Here is a 21,337-nt window from a genome sequence, read left to right as displayed (position 1 = left end):
ATTTATTTATTCTTATGTATATTTGATAATATTATGGTACACAAAATACGTTCAATATTGCATTACTACTTAATTGTTTGTATATATGTAATTTGGAGTGATTTTAGTTGCCGTACAAAAACCCAAAAAGGGCAACATACCATCTAAAATTTTTACAACTATGAGTATAGCTATTTTATCTACGTAGGTATATGTATGTATGTATATACTTTTTATGGAGGGACCAAATAATTGTAACAATAAATTAGCATAAAATATAATATAAAAAATATACAACTTTATAGCACAACACGCTACAAACATAAAAATTTAGCAATTTCTTATATAAAAAATATGCAAATGCATAAAATATGAAATATTTACGTATATTTCTTATTTTTTATTTAATTTTTGGCTTATACAAATTAACGGGTTAATTGTGAACGTATTCAGTGCGAAATAATAGTTTTTCACTTTTTTTTAATGTGAGATATCACTTATTACTGACATCTACGTATATATTGAGCTAGTAAAAATCGCACTTCACGCAGTATTTGATTTATCACCGCAATAGATTCGTACATAGCACTGTATACATAAGTACATAGTATGTATGAGAATTTTATTAATTTTTTTATAAAATCTCATTTTATCCTCGTATATATGATTTACTTGTTAAATGCGTTTAAGCTCCGAAAGTTAAATAGTCATTTGTTTTTGATTATTTAATTTAAAAAATATATAATGATTATTTGAAGAGGGCGTGATGTGGTCACTATTAAACAACTTCGCGCTCATCTGACAATTGGGGTGTAACTTCAAATAATAAACTGTCCTTTTAACTAATTATTAATATGTTTGCAGTCGCTTTACTGTCCTTGCTGCGTCGCTCATCATGTTCCATACCATAGCAACCACAATCACTACTTTTACTTTGCCACATTATTACACTTACTACTGACTTCACTAAGTCTAAACTATATTAATTTGTATTTTGATTACCAGCTTGTCATCTTCACAGAAGCCTTTATGCATGACATCAGCTATCTTCGCATATTCGACAAAACCAAATCCACGCGTACTTATGTGTTCTCGTGGCTTATGGAAGGCCATCACTTCGGGTTTGGTCATAATTGTATCATGTTGTGAGAGACTGGCATCTTTTGGGTGTATCATCCACAGTTTGATGCGTCCATTAAATGGCCAATCTAAATGGTAGTCGTTTTCGGATTGCATTAAATGCACATGCAAACTTAATAGGTTTAAGTGTCGTGGCTGTATGTTGACACGCGCACAAAACCGATATCCATGCGGCGAGGTGTAAAAGTCTCGTGAGTAAAGCAGATTATTGGCATCGGCACGTAACTGCTCCACCACATTGCGGAAATTTGTGATTTCCCATACAATTGTGCCGTTACTATAGCGTGGATCGATTTGTTGACGTGCAGCCAATTGCTTCGTAAGATTTTCCACTTTTACATCTTGCTCGCGTACGCGTTGCTCCAGCACTACAATACGTTGATACATTGTTTGTATGAGTTGTTCGTCTGCTTCGTTTGCATATTGTGGTGGCGGTGGTGGTAGTACACCATTTACTTTGCCACCACTTGCCGTTGTTGTTGGTTTTTGTGGATTCCAAGTAGATATGGCTGTTTGTTGGAAAGCTTGCAACATTAGTTGCATATGATGTGGTATGTCTTCTTTGAGATGCTCTTCGAGTGCATTAGTTTCAGGACGCCCAACAAAATCACATTTGATGCTGGCAAATGGACACTTTTCCTCGGCATTCTCCAGTCTTCTGTATGGACAGGTCGGCAAATGGCGATCCACCTCTATGGGCGATGCCACTACGGCGCAACCCAATGGTGAATTAGGGCATTTGTGTTTGATTTGTTCTATCTCACGTCTGGTGAAATTATCAGGAAAGATATCATGTTCTAAGGAAAGCTCTGTATTGTCCAATGGACATTGATTGTGATTGTTCAGCCATTTTGTTAAACAAGATTTGCAAAACCGATGACCACAAGTGGTGATCACGGGCTCATTAAGCCAATGTATGCAAATGGCACACTCATAACGTGCCTCGGACTCATGGAAGTCAGTATCGTCCGAGGTGGTTGAAGCCGGTGCGGGCACATAGGACTTGGAGATCGCTAAAGAATTGGGCGGTATAGACGATGGTGATTTGTTGTTTTCTGTGTAATGGTGATGATGATGCGAATGACCCTGCTGATACGGTTGCTGCTGTTGCTGTCTGGCCTGTCTGCCTGTGTTAGTTTGTGAATTTTGCATCTTGCAACATGAGAAGAAGCACAGAAAGTGTTTTGAAATAAAATTATACACACTAGCACTTCAGTAACAAGTGAACAAATTAATTGTGGAAAAGTGCAAAAATAAAAACTGTGTAAATAGTCTAAAGGAATGTTTATGAGTACCTATCGATTTTCTTATGTGCCCCACTTTGACAGTTTCTCATTACATTCTTGACACGAAGACATGGTTGCATTTGGATGCGTTATTTATACGTAGTGGTCTAGAGAGTGTCGGTTTAAGCGTGCTATAAAAAATATTGAGCCGATTCTCTGCAATAATAGTACGAAGATGCACAGTGGAACAGTGTGAATGCTAGTGTCCGGATCTTATTAGAAAAACACTCAAGACACTGCTTATTTGGCAGTTATTTGACAATTGTTTTAAATAAATTTGCTTCGAACGATTTCCTAAAAGCTAAGCTTACTACAAAAGATGACTGGAATTCGAGCAATTTATGTTTGGCCTTTTTCGTAATCCTAAATGATTTATATAATTTTGAAATCTGCTTTAAAAACGATTAAATTTTATTAATAATTGTACCTTTTTTTCTTTTGCTCTATTTTTGTATGCATACCTAATATTTACTTATAAACTTTTACAACATAGTTTATAAGACCCTATGTGATCTCCAAACATTGAGAAACCGGAAATTCCGATTTCGAACTGCGGAAGTTATTAGTACTAGTCAAAAAAAACTTTATATCTACTTCGTAGGAATTAGTATATTTTTTGCATAAACGTTCTCACTTTCCTAAAGGGCTCATCATCCACTCTTTTGTTGAGCTTCACTTATCTCTTCATGCTTTTCGTTCTCACACATTGTGTACCTTCAGTTCGCTAGACTCATCATTAAATTAGCGAATTTTGCCGTATGTGACGAGCCCCACCAACAACATTTGTTCTGGCGGTATATAAACGCATGATTGGCTAAGGGGCGGTTAGTCATTTAGTCAGTGTCAACTGTGTGACATAGAAGAGTGCATACGGCTAGAAAGTGCTAGAAGCATTGATCGGAAGCAAACATTTACATATATATAACGGAAACTTCAATTGCAACAAGCGGAAAGGGAACTAAACAAAATAAATCGTTCTTACACTAATTTTTTTTGTTTATTGTGATAAAAGCTCGAAAGTTATTTCAAACAAGTGCAACATTATGAAAAAATATCAAAAACTATGCACATACACTGTGTTGCTGTTATTGTACTGCTGTATCACACAGACATGGTCAGCATATTTGCCAGTGCATGATGGACATAACCTAAATCAATTGGAAGGATTACAAAAGCAACAATCTCAGCGATATTTATATACACAACATCTAGCAGACCAAAGCCTGACCAGCAATAAGGGCGAAAAGAAAAAGGCAAGTGAAACGACCGCAACAGTAGGCAACAACAATGCCGCCGTACCATCAACGTACAGCGATACAGACGAAGATACCGCTGCGCTGGGTAATTGGCAATTATTACCTCATGGATCATACGATAAAAACGATGACGTAGTGTCTGGCAATGCGCCAACACATGCGGTGGCGTGGTCTGATCGTGCGTATGAGAATAGCGATGTGTACGATGCATTTGACAGCGACGGCGACACCGAAAGTGACAACGACAGCGACATCGAGTTGGATAACGTTGAAGACACTGAAGAAACAACCAACGCATACAGTGTATTGAGTCGCAAGCGACGCGGTTTCGATGATTGGCTCATAGCGCCTCATACACGTTGGTGTGGGCGTGGCAATACAGCCAACAACAATTACAATCAACTTGGTGGTGCTACCGACGCGGATCGTTGTTGCCGGCGACATGATCATTGTCCCGTTTTTATATCAGCCTTCAGTAGTCGCTACGAATTGTTCAACTATCGGCCATACACATTGTCGCATTGCAGTTGCGATCGACGTTTCCGTGCCTGTCTGAAATTGAACAACGACGAGCCGTCGAACACCATCGGACAGCTATTCTTCAATATGGTACCATCACAATGTTTTATAATACGTAATGAGCGTCAATGTTTGGAACGTGATGCGGAGGGTAACTGCGTAAAGGAGACAAGTCGAAAGCGTGCTTATGTGCGGGAGAATGAAAAGTACTAAAACATATAAATCTGGATGTACATATATACTCGTACATATGGGAGAAGCATGCGAAGAAGGTGCCCTAAAAGGCATGCAGAAATGAGACTGGTCAGTTTGCCGAGCGTAATTGGGCTTACGAAGCCTTATGAAGCTAATGCAGGTGTAACAGAAATATCAAGAAAATGTAATTAAAACAAAATGCAGACACAATGAAAGACCATTTAAACATTTCTTTAGTCAGCATGTTGTATGGATAACCATCGGTAGCATTAGCTACCAGGAAAACCGTTAAATGATATGGTGATATGCAGCGATTATGCATACGTATATACGTAACGTAAACATGTTTGCTTTAAATTCGAATATAATACCGTGAAGACGCAATTAATTAACAATTTGAGTCACCTTGTGTCTGCTTTGATTGGTTTATTAGTGTGGAAATTGCAAAAATGTGAATAAAATAAGTTTCGGCGCCATACAAATAATTTTTAAATGATATTATTAGGTTTAAGCATACAAAATTTTAGTCCTTATTTATTTTTTATACATGTATGTGGCTTATAAGAGAGCGACGATCATCGTATTCCAGAATACTTATGCGGAAAATAAACGCTGTAATGCGGAAAACTTGAGCCAAATGTCTCGATGTACTAATGTTTTCAACAAAAAAATTTAACTTAAAATAAAATGTATCATTCGAGTAATAAGAGCCTGTAGAATTAAATATTTAAGTTAATATTAAAAGAATAGAAGTGGAGTATAAAAAATGAAATCGTAGAAACTGCAAAGCATTACTATTTAATAGGATTAAGCTTAGTAATTAGAAAAAGGCTAAAAGCAAAAATTGTATTGTATTTAATAGGAGCTAGTACATATCTTGTAATTTGATTATACACGTACGTTTACGTTTGTATATAGAATTACAGATATATAGTAAGTAGCAGTGTTAATAAATGTACTACCTTTAAACACTATTGTCCACAAATAAAAATATGAAAACAAATTTAAAACTGTATTTTCACTTTTTTAAACAAAAGTTTTTTTGTATGCTTAAAAATTTGTTTCTTATAGATATTAAATAGTAATATATAATTAAAAAATAATAATACAAAATTAATAGATTCATAAACATTAATAATATTCGAAAACTTGTGTTTTGACATTCAAATTATAAAATGTTTGAACAAATTGGCACGGAAATAATACCAAATCGAATAATTTCGTACATTCATCTCATAAGTGTGTTTTTTGTTTTGTCTTTTCGGTCAGATTGCATCCCACAATATTGGTTATCTTACGGCTTTCAAACAATTGGCGGTCTAGTCATCGTATGTACTTAATTGTAAATAAAAATTATAAATCCATTGTATGCCATTTGAAATTATATTTTATTCATTGGAAAGAACTGATCCGTCGCTATTGTTTTAATACTATTAATTTGATTACCACTGATAAAGAGGTTATTTGCACAAACATACATACATGGGTACGTTTATCAATCAAAAATATTTTGTTGTCAAAACTGAAATTTGAACTTTGAGTTGTCTTGTTAAAATCTTTATATGTACATTAAAAATGGCGTATTCATAAATAAAAAAAGAAGACATATAAACACTTAAACAGACAAAATTTAACGAGAGACCCGTCTACTAATTTGAGCTTATCATCAAGTGATTATGTGGAAGAAGGAAAAGGCCACAAATACACTTAAATCGTCGGTAGAGATGCTTGAATATTTAAATGTATAAATATATTTATATATGCTGGTATATACAGAAGACTATAGAAAGACTATAGAAATTACGTAGTTTTACGAATAACATTTCTTTGCTTTCTTTACGGCCCTGATACAATATTTATGTTCATACATATGAATAAACATATGTATGTATAATAATATTATATTTGAAAATATTACTTGTTTACTAAGTACACTCAATTACGTTACTTTATAATACTGACTTATTTGTATAAGAATACGCAAGTAATGTTATTCATTTATGTAAATAGAAAAAAAAAAAACAAAACCGCGAGTTTTCAAAATATTAAAAAAGAAAAGAGATTAGAAACACATTTCCACGATTGTCACTAACAGCTGCTCATGCATTCGACACTCATTATCATTCTCGAAAAATATACAATTACTAATAATCTGAATTTTGGTGGAAACCTTAAAATCGACCTTTTTAAACAATATACACTTTTTCAATAAAACTCGTACATTTATAAATTATAAATGTCATTTTAATTGGGGAATAACCGTTGCACTGATAAGAATTTGCATTAAATCGTTAATTTCATATAGAAATACTAGGAACTGGTGTCAAAATATGCCTCTTGATTTATAGCAAAATATTTTCATATATTTTGTAAATTTGTTAGCGTTTCATGGAAAGGTAAAATATATATGATTCAATTAATTAATTTTAATAATATTTTTCAAAAAAACTAAAATAATAATAATAAATTAATAAATGTTAAAAACAAAAAATAAAAATAATTAAGAAATGTATAGAGCAATGTGTTTGTGACACTCGACTTCCATAAGCAACTGTAAGAAAAAATATTTATGACACGTTAAACTATAATTAGAAAAACGTTAACTTAACATAACGTTAACCATAATTTATAGCTAATATAAACATTAATTTTAGCATTTCGCTGACTCTTACCGACTAATAACTCTGTAATCATTAAAACGGAACTTGTTAAGTACATGATTGAAATTATAAACATGTACATTTCTACATACATACATACAACTACTGTATGTAGTACACTTTTACCGTGACGTAAATGCGAATGTCCGAAAAATAGACTGATTGATAAGAACAGCAACCGATGCCAAAGTACAAAATACGTTATTATTAATACAAATGCATATTTACATGCACTCCCTTAAGACGTCTTGAACTTTCAGTAACATTATAAACACTTTTAAATATTGGTACACGTGTCTTAACTAATCAGTGCTATAATTTCTAATTAAGTTTCGCATACGACCTTGTAGCTATAAATAGTTTGTAAATATCTGTAACACCCTGCAATCAAAATTATTTGTTTGCAATTGTAAATAACGTGTCATTTACATATGTAATATAACTGTGCTTGTAAAAATAATTAATTTTTGCACTTGTGAAAAATATTTGCAGTAATTTTGCATTTAATTTTTAGTTTACGAATTATTGCATATATCACATAAATTCAAGTGCATATTATAATTGCGAATATGTAAGTGGAAGAAATCTACGTTACTGCTTTTATTTCTGTATGTACAGATGTAGTGAAAACGTGTTTTTTATCAGAATTTGTTTCAATAAACTTCATAAATAACTTAATCAGTTTATCGTACCAAAAATACAGATAATAATAAAAACATTTATGAGTGGAGCTAACGTTCGCAGTTAAATTTAAAATTAAATGGAAAACTTGTTCCAATAGTGTTCGCCACCCGTCAGAGAATAGCTAACCTTTGACCATGTTTTCCGGCAAATAAAATACAACAACTTTTGGACGACTTCTATTGAGCTAGCCCGTTTTTCATTTTATTTTTCTAAAAATTAGAAATTACGACTCATGGTTTATATGTATTTGTATTTATAGTAAAATTTCTAGTGAAAAAAGTGTGTTTTTTATGATTAAACGTGCAATGGAACTAATTAATCTCGTTACAGAATATTCTCACAAATGTCGGCTAATTATTTGTAAAACAAAAGTTTATTATTATTAACCACAAAGTTCAAGTTTACACATTGCTGGCGTGTTCTAAGTTGTTACTCATACTTTTATAAATATGAACATAGATGCGAGTCAGTGCATCATAAATGTACATACAATGTAATACGCATAGTTATAAAATGTAAACAACAACAAACATATTGCATAATACACACAAGAAATTCGTCGTAAATTAATTGCATATTTTGTTGTTTACTGGATTGTGTTATTAATTTTATTCAATAGAAAAATAATAAATATTTTCGCTTCATCAATTCGGTGAATTCCTAGTGACGCATTATTTGCTTTGCTTGAGATTAAAGTCTAGTAACTCAGTGGAATTTCATTTTGATAAAGGCGCAATAGGCGGACAAAAATTTATATAATTAATTTTTATTTACTTACAGATAAGAACAGAGGGTTGAACGAAGGACTCATAAGCGAGTATATAGGATATAAAGGTCATACACAACGAGTTAGTATTATTTATTTTTTGTTGTCGAAAAACAGGTATGTGATTGCTAAATTATTTTATTGAAAATATTATTGTATTTTTATTTACCTTAAACTGAAATAATATATTTTATATTAATAATGTTAAAATATTGAGAAAGTAGACTCCAATGTCCTAGATTCTTTGCCACAATTTGACACTTAAACCAATTGCATTTGATTGCTGACCTCCATGAGTCATAATTGGAATTGGCAACCCAATTTCTGGTTCGTCATATCATATCATTTTCGTGCCGTAGTAAAACAAAACTAAATTGCTTATCTTTTTAAGTTATTGAAATGCGCTTAGACAATTAATAGGAGCACGAAGGCATTTTTATACAGTCATAATGCAATTGCAAATATTTGTATGTAGATTTAATCAGCTCCTGGGCACGTCGTTTCACTGACACTGCTATGTCACTTCGTGACTTTAAATCACATCACACGAAAGCGTTACCGTCAACTGAGCACTGGCCAGGCTTATATAGAGCCAGCTGCCGGTCAGATCACCTCGTGACTTTTAAATCACATCACACAAAGGTGTTATCGTCACTTGAGCACAGGCCAGACACAATGCCTGCTTTTCTTATATAGAGCTAGTTGCCGGTAAGGTCACCTCGTGACTTTTAAATCACGAGGCCAGGCACTGTGCCTGCTTTTCTTATATTTGCCAACGGTCATCTAGCTGCCGGCCAGATCACCTGGTGATTTCTAAAACACATAACACCAAGATGTGACACCTGTCACCTGATCACTACGGTGGCTGCTTTTCTTATATAGAGCCAGCTGGCGGTCAGTTCCCCTCGTGACTTTTAAATCACATCACATGAAGGTGTCACCATCACCTGAACACTGGCCAGGCACGGTGCCTGCTTTTCTTATATAGAGCCAGCGGTCAGCAAGCTGCCGTCCGAACCACCTCGTGACTTTAAAATCACATCACACGAAGGTGTTACTGTCACCTAAGCACTGCTTTTGCACAGCTTCTTCGTTTCTTATATAGAGCCAGCTGCCGTTCAGATCACCTCGTGACTTTTAAATCACATCACACGAAGGTGTGATCGTCACCTGAGCACTGGCCAGGCACAGTAAATGCTTTTCTAATATAGAGCAGCTTGCTTCGCTATAAACCAAGCTTTTTGTATAAACGTTCATTTTGGATCTAAGAACTGTTTCATCTCATGCGAATTTAGATTAATATTCTACTAAGCTAAAAATTGTTTTTCTTCTCAATGACTTCCTTAATTCATTTTAATGCGCTTCGTGTTTGTGTTGTGAAAAATTGAGATAGGCCCACCTGGGGCGCATGAACACCATTCTGTGGCACAATTGCGGCTGAAAACGTCTGCTGTCAGTTTTTTTTTTATTTTTGTACATTTTTTCTCTAGCTCACTGCCGCTGATTGCTTTTGGCACGCGCGAAAAACCTGTTACTGCACTAGACTCACGTGCTCACGGGCAAATAGCGTCAATTGCATATGTGTCACGACTACGCCAGTCGCTGGCTTTTGCACATTTTCGGCTGCTGACTCTATTTGCCACTGCACCACATTGGTGCTAAAGCGGCCAGCAAAAGTTTTCAGAGCAACTCAACAACAACAGCTTACAAGCAACGCGACTGTGTGGCGTATCCAAAGGAAGCAAATTCACTCTGCTTGTTAATTGAACCGAAACTGCGATGGCATGATGACCTCATTTTGTGTTTTGTGTTTTTACTCAACAATGTCAGTGGCAATTCCTGTTGTGTCTAGTGTCCGATTTTATCTATCGCCAGTTCTTGCACCTGTTGCTTTGAGTTTTTGACTGCCAGTGTTCAGCTGCTGTGCCAAGATCTGCAGATAGTCAGATACTAACACGTGAAAGCTATGAGAGGCTGTGCATGAGTTGTATGTAGAGGCGCCATTGAAATTGTTGATGATAAGGAATCTAGTTTAGTATTTGCGGATGCTATAATTTAATTTTAATTTAAAGAAAGGAAGTCGGTAATAAAAAGTGACAAATAAAATATGTATTATTATATGTACTAGAATATTTTCTGTGAGAATATCTAATTGTGATTTAACAGGCAAAACTCAAATTTTCATTACAATTTAAAAATATCCTTCCTCTTGAAATTATCATTTATGACGTCACGAATCCATTTATGTTTCTATCAAACGCGTACTTAATTTCATTGGAGGAGCTTAGGCGTTTATAGAGTCATTAAAAAAAAAGAAGTAGGGACGCATCCGTAGATACAGTCTTTTCGATTTCATAAGCTAATTATAGTGGAAGTGGTCTGTTCGTCAGAAACGTGTTAACAATATATAACCTCGAAGGATTTACAGTTCGAATTTGAACTTCCTCCCATTCTATTTGATTTTTTTCACTTTTAATTAAAACTTATAAAGTCGGTTTCTATTGATTAATTATACAATTTTCTCAAAAAATATATTATTCCCTTAGACGAGGCGTGTTCAAAAAATAACGGGAATTTTGGTTTTTTCTTAAAAAAAAAAAAAAAAATTCATTCGTCTACATTACTGTTGTACTCGTCTTTAAAATAGTTAAAATTCGATATAAAGCACTTATCCCAGCGCTTCTTCCAATCGTCGAAACACTTCTTGATTTTTGGGATAGCCTTTGACTCTTTCAGCGATTTCTCGTTTGCAGACTGTATTACAGACGGCCCTTTAAGGATCTGTTTATTTTTGGAAATAATACGAAGGCTGGGACATCGTTCGAGTACGAGTATAGGTTATGCTCAAAAAATCACGAACAAGCAACGAAGTGTGAGCTTTTAACAAATGAAAACTTAGCGGCTGCTACGGACAAACTACTTCAGGGGCATGTATTTCAACATAATGAAAAAATGACAATTGATCTCTCCAAACTCACTATTCCCGTTATTTTTTGAACATAACTCGTATATTATCCTCATATGCCGGCAAGTAAAAGTATGATTGTCTTGAGAAAGGAAATCATGCATCCAATAACAATAAGTAATTGTTTTTAATTATCGAAAATATCGACTTTCAACTGAATTGCAGCTTTCTTTTGTAGAATTCATAGCCAAATTGTGATATCGCCGCAGATTGCATTTCTTGCAATCATTTTCCGCTGTTGCTGCGTTTTGTGTTCCCGTTGTATTGTACGTTGTTTTTGTGTGTGTGCTCAGCTCAGCTGCTGCATTGCCAATTTTCTTGCATCTTCCACTTTTTTGCCAAATGTTGAATATCAACTTCAAAGAACTATTTATGTTTTTTTTTTGTTGTTTTTGCTTTTGTTTTGCCTGCCAACCAAAAGCGGTCAGTTGCAAGCACTGCAATAACAGCAACCAACAACAATAACAACAATGACAGCTATAACGCCAAACCGCAACAACAATAACACGTTTGTTTATGTGGAGCAACCGTTGTTGTCGCTGTTACTGTTGCGCTGTTTGCGGCTGAAAGTAAGTCAGTGGGTTCTGGAAAATGCATCTCCATAGCATTGTTTGTCAGTTAGCTTAGCTGTATTTGTTGTTCTTATTGTTCCAACGTATAGTGGTAGTAATAATAAACATGTTGGCCTTCATAATTGACTGTTAAAATTGAAGGTTCCGCACCGCAAGCAAAGATAGCGAAATTCCTTCTTATCTTTTAGTGCGCATGCGCGCAGAGATTTCAGTGTCATTGCATGCAGCAGCACTTCAGTGACAGCTGGCAGTGAACTCTGCAATTCTAATTTGAATTTTTTTTTTAATTTTTCATATTTTCTTTATTTTTTATACATTTTTTTATTTTTTTCAACTTTGTAACTAACTTTGTTGGTTTGGAACTTTTTTAATTTAATTTATTTTTTAATTATTTCTTAATTAATTTTTTTATATTTAATTTTATTTATTTATTATATTTTTTAAATTTATTTTTTTTTATTAATTTTTTTTTAATTTATTTTTAATTTTGTTTAAATTTCATTACCCCAATTTTATTAATTTTTTAATTATTTCTTAATTAATTTTATTTTCTTATTATATTTTTTTATTTCTTTTTTTTTAATTTATTTTTTGTTTAATTAATTTTTTTTAATTTTGTTTATTTCTTTTTTTAATTTATTTATTTTTCTTAATTTTGTTTAAATTTCATTACCCTAATTGCAATGGTTTTATTGTAGTCGTTTCAGTTGTACGAGTCATTCTTGCCGCTGCCAGCCAGAGTTCAGAGTCGCAACAAATCAATTGGACCAGACAGTTTGTGGCTTCTTAGGTTTGTTTTGGTCAGTTTGTATTATTTTTGTTTGCAGTTGTTGTTATTGTAATAATTTTCTTTGCATTTGAATAGGTTTATGAAAAAGCTCCCCTCAATTTGTTAGCAAGGCAAAGTGTTTCGAACTTTGTTTTCCTTCTCTGCGCTCATTTCATTCGTCATTAATTTTCATTGCCGTTGTGGCCGCATCATTGCTGCCACAAATGTAGCATTGTTGTCACAAATGTGGCATGGCCGTTACTGTCAGTTGGCGCGCGTTATTCGCAACATCTGCCTCACGCCAATATTTATGTTTAGTTTAAAGTAGTACACCAAGTAATCGGGTCATGAGGTTTTGAACATTTTTTTGTTCGTTGAAATGAACGCGACTTAACAATTTAATAATAATTCATAAAATGGTAATGTCAAAATCCTTACAAGAAAAGACATTTGAAAGTGTATATTGTGGTTCATTCCATCTATTGAGTCTGGTGCGTTGCTTTTTGGTTCAAAAAACCACCGATAAAAATCTATAATTCCATATTGTAGAACCCGAAACATTTCAATTGTGTTTCTAACATGAAAAAGTCTTTCAGCCGTCCGTTAAGGCTTAAAAATCGCCGGGTCCCTGATTTATTGAAAAATATTTCCTTGCATCCCATAAATAGAGAAAAAGGGAAACAAACATTTAGTGTGGTTGCAACTACCTATTTAGCGATTGCCAAAGAACATTTCAATATGATCTCAAGAGATAAGTACTTGCCGTCAAAGGTCGGTCATATGCTACTTTCCTAGAAAAGCGACACTGACCGTGCCTAGTTTTCAAGATTTTTCACAAAACGACTATTACACCCCGATCAAGAGAGAGAGTGGTTCCCTTAATACCACCTAACCGTAACCAAAGGTTCTCATCTCAACAAATTTCAAAAGTAATTTTTGGAACATTTGAATATGGTCTGAAGAGATAAATACTTGCGACCTTCGACGACCATATGCTACTTTCCTAGAAAACCGACACTGTCCGTGCCTAACCGTAACCAAAGCTTCTCATCTCAACAAATTTCAAAAGCAAATTTTGGAAAGTTGACATTGATACATAAATAATAATTATTGGTAAAAGATATTTTTTGTTATAAACTTTCTAAAAAGATACATGAAAAATAGAAATAATTCACTTACCGCACAAACTTCAATTTAATCCTTGTATAGGTAAAAAATTAGAATTCTCTCGGTTGGTTGCTTTTTCGTTTAATATTCTAGTTTTTTTTTTAATCTTTTATTTTTTCACTTTAAGATTTTTCAATATACTTCACATTTATATGGAATTTTTTTTAAGTTTTTTTTTTTAATTATTTTACTTTATATATTTTTTGAAGTTATTATTAAATGAAAAGTAAAATTATATATTTATTAATAAATTTTCTTTACTAATTACTTTTCTAATTTTCGTTTCAATGTTATTGCAATTTTTATAAGTAAAAATTTGTATCTCACAATCTATGACATTGAAAAGAGAATTAGAAAAGTGACATTATGTATTACATAAAAAATATGTCAATTTTGAAAATATATTTCAACATTTTTTCAAAATTTTTAGTAATATTTTTGATTATATTATTTTAAATTGTTTTAATATTTTTAAATTTTCAATACATTATAATATTTTGTAGAATTTTTGATCAAACTCTTTCTTTTATTTCGTTTTTTTTTTTTAATTGATTAAAGTTGGTCTGAAAATTTTGATTTCATTATAAAATATTTTAACATTTAAAAAAAAAAATAATATTTTTTATTATCTTTGCAAATATTTTAATTTTTCTTTAATTTTCTCTATTTTTTCTTAAAATTTGCATAATTTTATTAGTTGATTTCTTTATTGTTTTTATATATCTACAATTTTTGCAGTATTTAAAAATAATTATTTTTGTGTCTATTATCTATATGTTTATTTGTTTTTAAATCTTTTTGAGTTACATTAGAATTATTGAATATTTATTTTAGTTTTTTTTTTAATTTAATGGCTTATCGGTATGTATTTCACTTTAGTTTCAAAATTTCTTTAATTTTTTTATTTTCTATTCATAAGAAATAATTTCTATTTATATATTATAAATACACTTTTTTACGCTTTTTAAGTATGTATATAGTTTTCAATTCGCATACTGTTTTTTTAGTATATTATAATTTTTTGTTTTTCAAATTCTAACAAAATTTTATTTTTGTTAATTTTTCGCAATATTTCACATTTCCAATTTTGTTTACACTTTATGTTAACTCAAGTGTTTACCGTTTCGTCTAATTCCAATTGCGCACGCGTCGGTCGCCTTTTTCCCAAACACAACTTCACCGTGGCAGCGCCAAAGAACATTTGCGCATGCGCCAAATTCTCGATTGCAACTTAGACAAAGCTGGCAAAGACAGCATCATCTCACAGCAGAAACCATCACCTGGCAATGGCCATGAACGAAATTTTCCTTTCTTGTTTTTATTTTCCTTCTTCTTTCTACATGCATCTATGTATGTAAAGCTGACATTCTCTTTTGCGGTGAAAAGTGGCCTTTTAAAAAAGTAAATATGAAAAACTTTTTCTATCACCGTACCCGCAATGACGGGGTGAGCTGGGTTTAACGTGAATCGCTTGCCCAAGCAAGGTTGTGCATGCAACATGTGTCCATATGTACATATGTATGACTGTTTGAATGCAACTCGGAGCAGGCTATACACATGTGTTTGTGTGTGAATTGGGTTATTTGTTGATTGAGGAGCTGATGTCGGTCTAAAGTGGGGCAAATGCAAAACAAGCAAACACCTGTCGAAAAAAGTCGTTTCAGCCATTCAATTGGTCGAATATGCTCTGAAATTTTGCATGGAAGAGGCGGCATAAGTGTAATAAATAACAAAAGTTTCTCAAAATATTGAAGCTATTTTTCGAGCAGCGAAATTTAAGGTAGTGACATAATTAATGCTAGTTTCGTTTCTTACTTTCGACAGAAAGTCCGCAATCAATTATAGAAGACACTACAATCCGTAGACACTTTTAGCCAATGAATATCCTCGAAGAACGTTACCAGTCATAAGCCTTCGAAAGCTTCTTGATTCTTTTTACGCTGTATATTTATTTATTTGAACATCATTCGCCGCTAAAATTGCCCCAGAAAGTATCATTGGCGCTTGGCTCAAAATTATTTATTTAATATTTAATCACATCCGAAAAACCATGATCAAACGTCCTCCTTGATTGGTTTAACAAAAAATTCATAATTCCATACAAATGCTTAGCAAATAATACTTAAATCATTGTACTTACCCTATTTCATGTTCTTAGGAGACTGCCAGCAAAACTACTATTTCCTTTCGACGAAAGGTCTTCGACTCCCCATATACTTATTTATGGTTTATATTTTACCGGTTTCCGCTTTGTCTGGTGCTGTGTAGCATCATTTTATAAAAAAATTGCATTATTTATTCCTAAAAGTGCCGAAGAAACTGGTACCTGAAATACTCATTACCTTCACCATTGAGACAAGAAAAACATTTGTCAAAAGAATTTTTAATCGGCGTAAAAATCAGAAGATCCATATATCCAGTATATTTTTTAGTGAAAAATTTAAGAAACATATCAATATGTAGTAACATTAATATTTTAAATATAACGCGTATCATAAAAATAATTAAATAACAATTAATTCAAATATGTTTTATAATTTCAGATTCATCATATTCGTACATATTTACTAGTCATCAGGTGTTAGCACTGCACCAATAATAGAATTTCCACGAGCAGCAACCATAATTCGGCATAAAAACCGCAAACTTAACGCTCAATTTACTAAAATATTGCACAGCACAATTAAATTTTTAATAACGAATGCCGAAGAGCAACATCCATTTATCATTTTGCACAAAAACTGAAAATTTTACTAAAATATTACCCTGCACAATTCAATTTTATAGTCCAGTCCGCAAGCTAAAAATACGCTACTAAAATTTTATAAATTGGTATATATTGAAATTATAAAAAAATAATTTAAATAAAATATTTTTTAAAAAATTGTATTTTTATATTTTTTTCCAGAATTTATTATTAAAAAAAATTTCAATTCATTTGAGTCACCCGGTGTCAAAAAATGTAATTTATTTTGTAATAACAGCAGAGAGCGATTTTTCCTAATTTTTCTTAAAAAAAAAAATTTCAAATCATCTGGGTCACCCGGTGGCAAAAAGCGAAATTTCCCAATGTGCTACCAGCCCGATTTGCACCAGGCGCGCAGAACGCACCAGTAGGTGGATGCTCCCAAAAAAAGTTTCAAATCATCTGGGTCACCCGGTGGCCGATCGCAAATAGACGCATTTTTGCTGCATACTTTTAGGCAGCGGAAGTTGATGTCGACAGTTTGAGCGGCACTGTGTTAGAAAAAACTGTCGCTGTGTGCAAACCTGCATTGCTGTTTACGTGCAAACAAGAATTTCTGTTTGTAAATTGATTTTTTCACTTTAACAACGTAAATTTTTATTAAATTGCTATTTTTCACAATTTCACTTGCGTGTGTCTTGAAAGTGTTTCGTTGCTGTTCAAAATACATACATACATGCGCATACATTTCAATTTATTACTATTTATGCATATGTATGCGACCTTTAATGCACTATAATTGCTATGTAGCACATCTAAATTGTTTGTTTTTTTTATCTACATAACTACATACAAGTGTAAAATATGCGCTTAAAACACTGGAGGTACTTGACAGTTACAATTTCATTTAAGTTTACTTTTACATTTCTAAATTTTTCTGTTTCTGTTTTAAAGCAGCGGGCATACATTTACTCATTTACTCGTAGCTGTATGTATGTCTATATGTATATATTTGTATAAAATTATATATTTTTGTTATTTCTGTATTTTATGCTGCGAACATATTAGACAAACAATTAGCAATCATTTCAGTGAGTGTGTTTTTAAGTGATGATAATATGATAAATTATAACAAAAATTATTACTTTTTTATGTTTATGTATGTATATGTATATGTGTTAACTCAGTAATTTTTGCTTTTCATAAAAATATATTATTGAAAACATTATGAAGGCCAAGCTCATTAGACCAATTAAATATTTGCAAACTCTGCTATTAATTTATGTAAATTTTAACGAATTTCTTCATTTACATTTCAAAAATTTTTGTTTCAAATGGTTGTTTGAAAGTAATATCAAATTTTACGATTTGTTTACCTCTTGACTTCTGTGAACTTTTTTAAAACCATTTAAAATTATTTTTATAAATTGTAAAGATTTTTTTTTAAATTTAAATATTTAAATAAATTTAACTTCTTCTTTCACATTTCAAAATTTTTGTTTTAAATGGATTAAAGGTAAATTCAAATCTTACGACTTTTTAAGTGTTTTGTAGTGTTTAATATTTTGAAATTTAAATTTTTTTTTTATTTTGTTTAAAATGATTTTTTATAAATTTCAAATATATTCTTCTTTCATATTTTAAATTTTTTTTTAAATGGTTACTTAAAGAGAATATCAAGTGTTACCAATTTTCGAAATGTTAAATGAATATTGTGAAAAATTTTAAAACTATTTAAAATGATTTTTATAAATTTTAAATAATTTCTTCTCTTACATTTTAATATTTTAGATGTTTAATTGAAGGTAATATCAAATTTTATAATTATTTTAAGTGTTAAATGAATATTGAGAAAATATTTAAAACTATTTCAAATTTTTACTAAATAGTCACTGTTTTTTTCTTCATAAATTTCAATTTTTATGAATAAACTAACTCTTTGTTGCTGCTGCTGTGTTTGCTTAGTAAATTTCAATTTTTCAATAAGTTACTAAACACTTTAATTTTACTAATTAAAAAAATAAATTTAAATATTTTAGTATTTTAATTTTTTGCGATTTTTTCTTTTGAAAATTGTGTGTTTTTGTTTAATTAGTTATTGTAATGCGAATTTTTGAAATTTCATGCAATTTTTAATAAATTTTGTGAGAGTGCGGGACTCTTTTACGGCAAAATTTATATTTTTCCACACTAAATGAATTTCTGTGCGTTTTTTAAACAATTTTATACAAATTCCAAACACAAATTGTGAGAGTGAATAATTATTAAAAAAAAGCAAAAAATTTTAAATTTTACAATATTTCCAGCATTATCAAAAACATTTTTTTTTTCAATTAATATTGTGGCCTCAGTATTTTGCAGCATTATTAAAAAGAATGGTAATATTTATAATTTAAAAAAAATCATATCTGGCCTCACAGCATTACTAAAAGGTATGGTAATCATATCGCTCATTTACTTGAATAGTGTCATAAAGACTTTTTTGAGTTGTGACACTATTCAAGTAAATGAGCGATATGTACAATTAAAAAAATCTTGCAATTAATATTATGTCTCAATATTTAAAATATTTACAAATTGTTGCTTTTACTTAAGATTCAGAATTTTGCAGCATTATTAAAAAAATGTGATAATAACATTTATAATTTAAAAAAATTTTCTTTCAATCAATTTTGTGCCCTCAGTGATTTAATTTTGCGCAATTTTTTTTGTTATTATACAGAAATTAAGTGCTTTACATTTTTTTTCCGTAAATTATGAGATATGTATGTTTGTGTATGATACTATGTATGCATGTATGTATATTTGAAAGTGTGTGGGTGTGTGTTTGTGTGCATTAAAGTTATAACTAAACAATTTGCGTGTTTTTTTTCTTTCTCAAAACGCAAATGCGGTTTTAACAATTGTTTAGTTTTTTTCTTAACAATTTAATGTGCATACATGCTAAAATATTTATGAATAAGAAATTTAAATTGAAAATTAATAAAAAAATTATATTTGATGCACAACATGTATGTAGTAACTATGAGAGTGGCGCTCAAAACTGCATTAAATGTAATGCATACATGAATTTGGCGCTTTGAAATTTTAGATTTTTAAATGAAATTAAATTTAATTTCAAATTTTCATTTTTACTTTCACATAGTTTTACACAATGTTTTGTAATAATGTTAACTTAAAGCGATTTAATTATTTAGCTTCAAATGTAGTTTTTTGCGCTTCTTCTTCTCTTCTTTTTGCACCGCTGTATTCAGCTACTATTTATTTACTAACAACTATTTCGTTAATTAGACTTTAGTTTAATTTTTATCTTTAATTATTAATTATATATGTATGTATATAAAATAATTTGGTACGCTTCATGTCTCATTTATTTTACGGCTTCTTATTCTTCGTTCAGCTGCTTAAAAGTACAAAGCTTTGGGGCTTAACAAAATTAAACTATATAAATAATACAAACTAAAGCAAAAGTTAAACAATGCATTAATATCAGTTTTGAATTTGCATATGTGTGTGGCGCAATCACACACACATTTTCATGCGATACATTTCATATCATTCTAGTTTCAATTCGTTTTTTCTCCGTTTCTGCATCCACAGTACGCTGCTTAATTGCAATTATCGTTAATTAGGATTTGTTCACTATATTTATATGTATGTATGTATGTATATTACTACAAATTCTCATAATTACTAATCAAATAAAAAATATTATATATATATTAAATAAAATAAATGCACTTCAAAAAGTGCAAACAAAACAATTTATAAAAATGGCTGATTTCAACAAACATTTGTGTTTTAAGCTCACTTTACAACTAAAATATTCATAATAATTTTTCCGCCAACTGGCTACTAAACGCTAATTGCAAGCAAAAGAGTTAATTTTCAGTAATTCATAAGTTTCAGCACTTTTTACTCTTCCGGTTTTCGCGTCTTTTCACACTCCTCTCTAATCTCCCGTCGCGAATTAGCTTCCCTGTGTTGACTGTTCGACGAACTATCGACTCAAATTGTTTATGTAGAGCGCATGCAATTCTGTGCGAGGCGTATTCTCGAAGAGTGCGGCACGATTCTGGCCTTCGCCCTTCTTCACCCAATGTCCGTAAACGCGGAAAGCGCAGCCATCAATCACCTGTGTGGGGGGTAAATGTGAGGTTATGCAAATACTTTGACTATAGAAATGTGTATACAACTTTAGAAGAACTTAAACAAATTTCAGAATTCTATAAATTTCATAAATCAAACAAATTTCAGAAATCTAAAATTTTTTCAAAACCACCTAAAAAAAATATAATTTATAAACTGAAAAATCCAAACCAAATTCAAAAACAAAGCTAAGGCGTTGAAATTCAATACTGTCGAATATTTTTATTCTCACAACACTTGTGCAAAAATTGAGCGCGATCGGCTGATAAACACACCTACTTGCGGTATAAATATTTAAAATTTTTAATGGACTTAAAAGCAAAACATGTACCTAATGCGCTGAAATTAGAGTTGGTCGATTATTTTCATAATCAATTTACTGTGCCAAGAAATGAGCAAAATCAGAGGAAAACAGCGGTCGTTCGCCATATAAATATTTATAAATTTTTAAGGATAGTTCTTACAAACATGACTCTAACGTGTTGAAAATCGAATCTGTCGACTAATTTGGCTATCAAAATACAGTATTGAAATTTGGTAGCGT

At 31.5% G+C, this 21,337-nt stretch overlaps 5 protein-coding genes and 1 long non-coding RNA gene across 13 annotated transcripts in view; 3 read left to right on the top strand and 3 right to left on the bottom strand.

Annotated features, from left to right (window-relative positions):
* Nucleotides 1-13,934, top strand: part of LOC105208593 (protein ORD) — a 46,183-nt gene extending 32,249 nt beyond the window's left edge. The window contains exons 8-9 of one of the 3 annotated variants that reach the window (XM_054231187.1): nt 8,500-8,567; nt 12,721-13,934. The gene's annotated coding sequence lies outside the window, so the exon portion shown is untranslated. Of the gene's footprint in view, nt 1-8,499; nt 8,603-12,720 lie in introns of all 3 variants that reach the window. The other 2 variants (XM_054231186.1, XM_054231185.1) reach the window with 2 other exon arrangements.
* LOC105208597 (uncharacterized) overlaps nt 1-16,417 on the bottom strand; it is a 79,473-nt gene extending 63,056 nt beyond the window's left edge. Inside the window, exons 1-2 of the mRNA XM_029037980.2 lie at nt 15,079-16,417; nt 13,971-14,098 (exon numbers count right to left, since the gene is read on the bottom strand). The gene's annotated coding sequence lies outside the window, so the exon portion shown is untranslated. The remainder of the gene's footprint in view (nt 1-13,970; nt 14,099-15,078) is intronic.
* Nucleotides 848-2,454, bottom strand: LOC105208581 (TNF receptor-associated factor 6). The gene has a single exon (XM_011178505.3). It carries the CDS (start codon nt 2,269-2,271, stop codon nt 952-954), a length of 1,320 nt encoding a protein of 439 aa, XP_011176807.2. The 5' UTR covers nt 2,272-2,454; the 3' UTR covers nt 848-951.
* LOC105208580 (uncharacterized) lies at nt 3,225-5,390 on the top strand. Its single transcript, XM_011178504.3, has one exon. It carries the CDS (start codon nt 3,449-3,451, stop codon nt 4,391-4,393), a length of 945 nt encoding a protein of 314 aa, XP_011176806.2. The 5' UTR covers nt 3,225-3,448; the 3' UTR covers nt 4,394-5,390.
* An 8-nt stretch (nt 16,418-16,425) lies between the features above and the next one.
* Nucleotides 16,426-17,481, top strand: LOC128921999 (uncharacterized). The gene is made up of 2 exons (XR_008471276.1): nt 16,426-16,790; nt 16,867-17,481. It is a non-coding gene; the product is annotated as an uncharacterized LOC128921999 (long non-coding RNA).
* The window catches only part of Phkg2_0 (phosphorylase b kinase gamma catalytic chain, skeletal muscle/heart isoform), a 34,645-nt gene continuing 30,579 nt past the window's right edge, over nt 17,272-21,337 (bottom strand). For all 6 annotated transcript variants that reach the window (XM_054231170.1, XM_054231172.1, XM_011178531.3 and 3 more), the window contains one exon: nt 17,272-20,779. In XM_054231170.1, coding sequence (XP_054087145.1) covers nt 20,645-20,779 — 135 coding nt within the window. In that variant the 3' untranslated portion in view covers nt 17,272-20,644. The remainder of the gene's footprint in view (nt 20,780-21,337) is intronic.

This window comes from Zeugodacus cucurbitae, chromosome 5, assembly GCF_028554725.1.
Source record: "Zeugodacus cucurbitae isolate PBARC_wt_2022May chromosome 5, idZeuCucr1.2, whole genome shotgun sequence".
NCBI classification, from domain to species: domain Eukaryota; kingdom Metazoa; phylum Arthropoda; class Insecta; order Diptera; family Tephritidae; genus Zeugodacus; species Zeugodacus cucurbitae.
The sequence above is the reverse complement of the archived record's forward strand: the minus strand, read 5'-3'. Positions and strand labels throughout refer to the sequence as shown.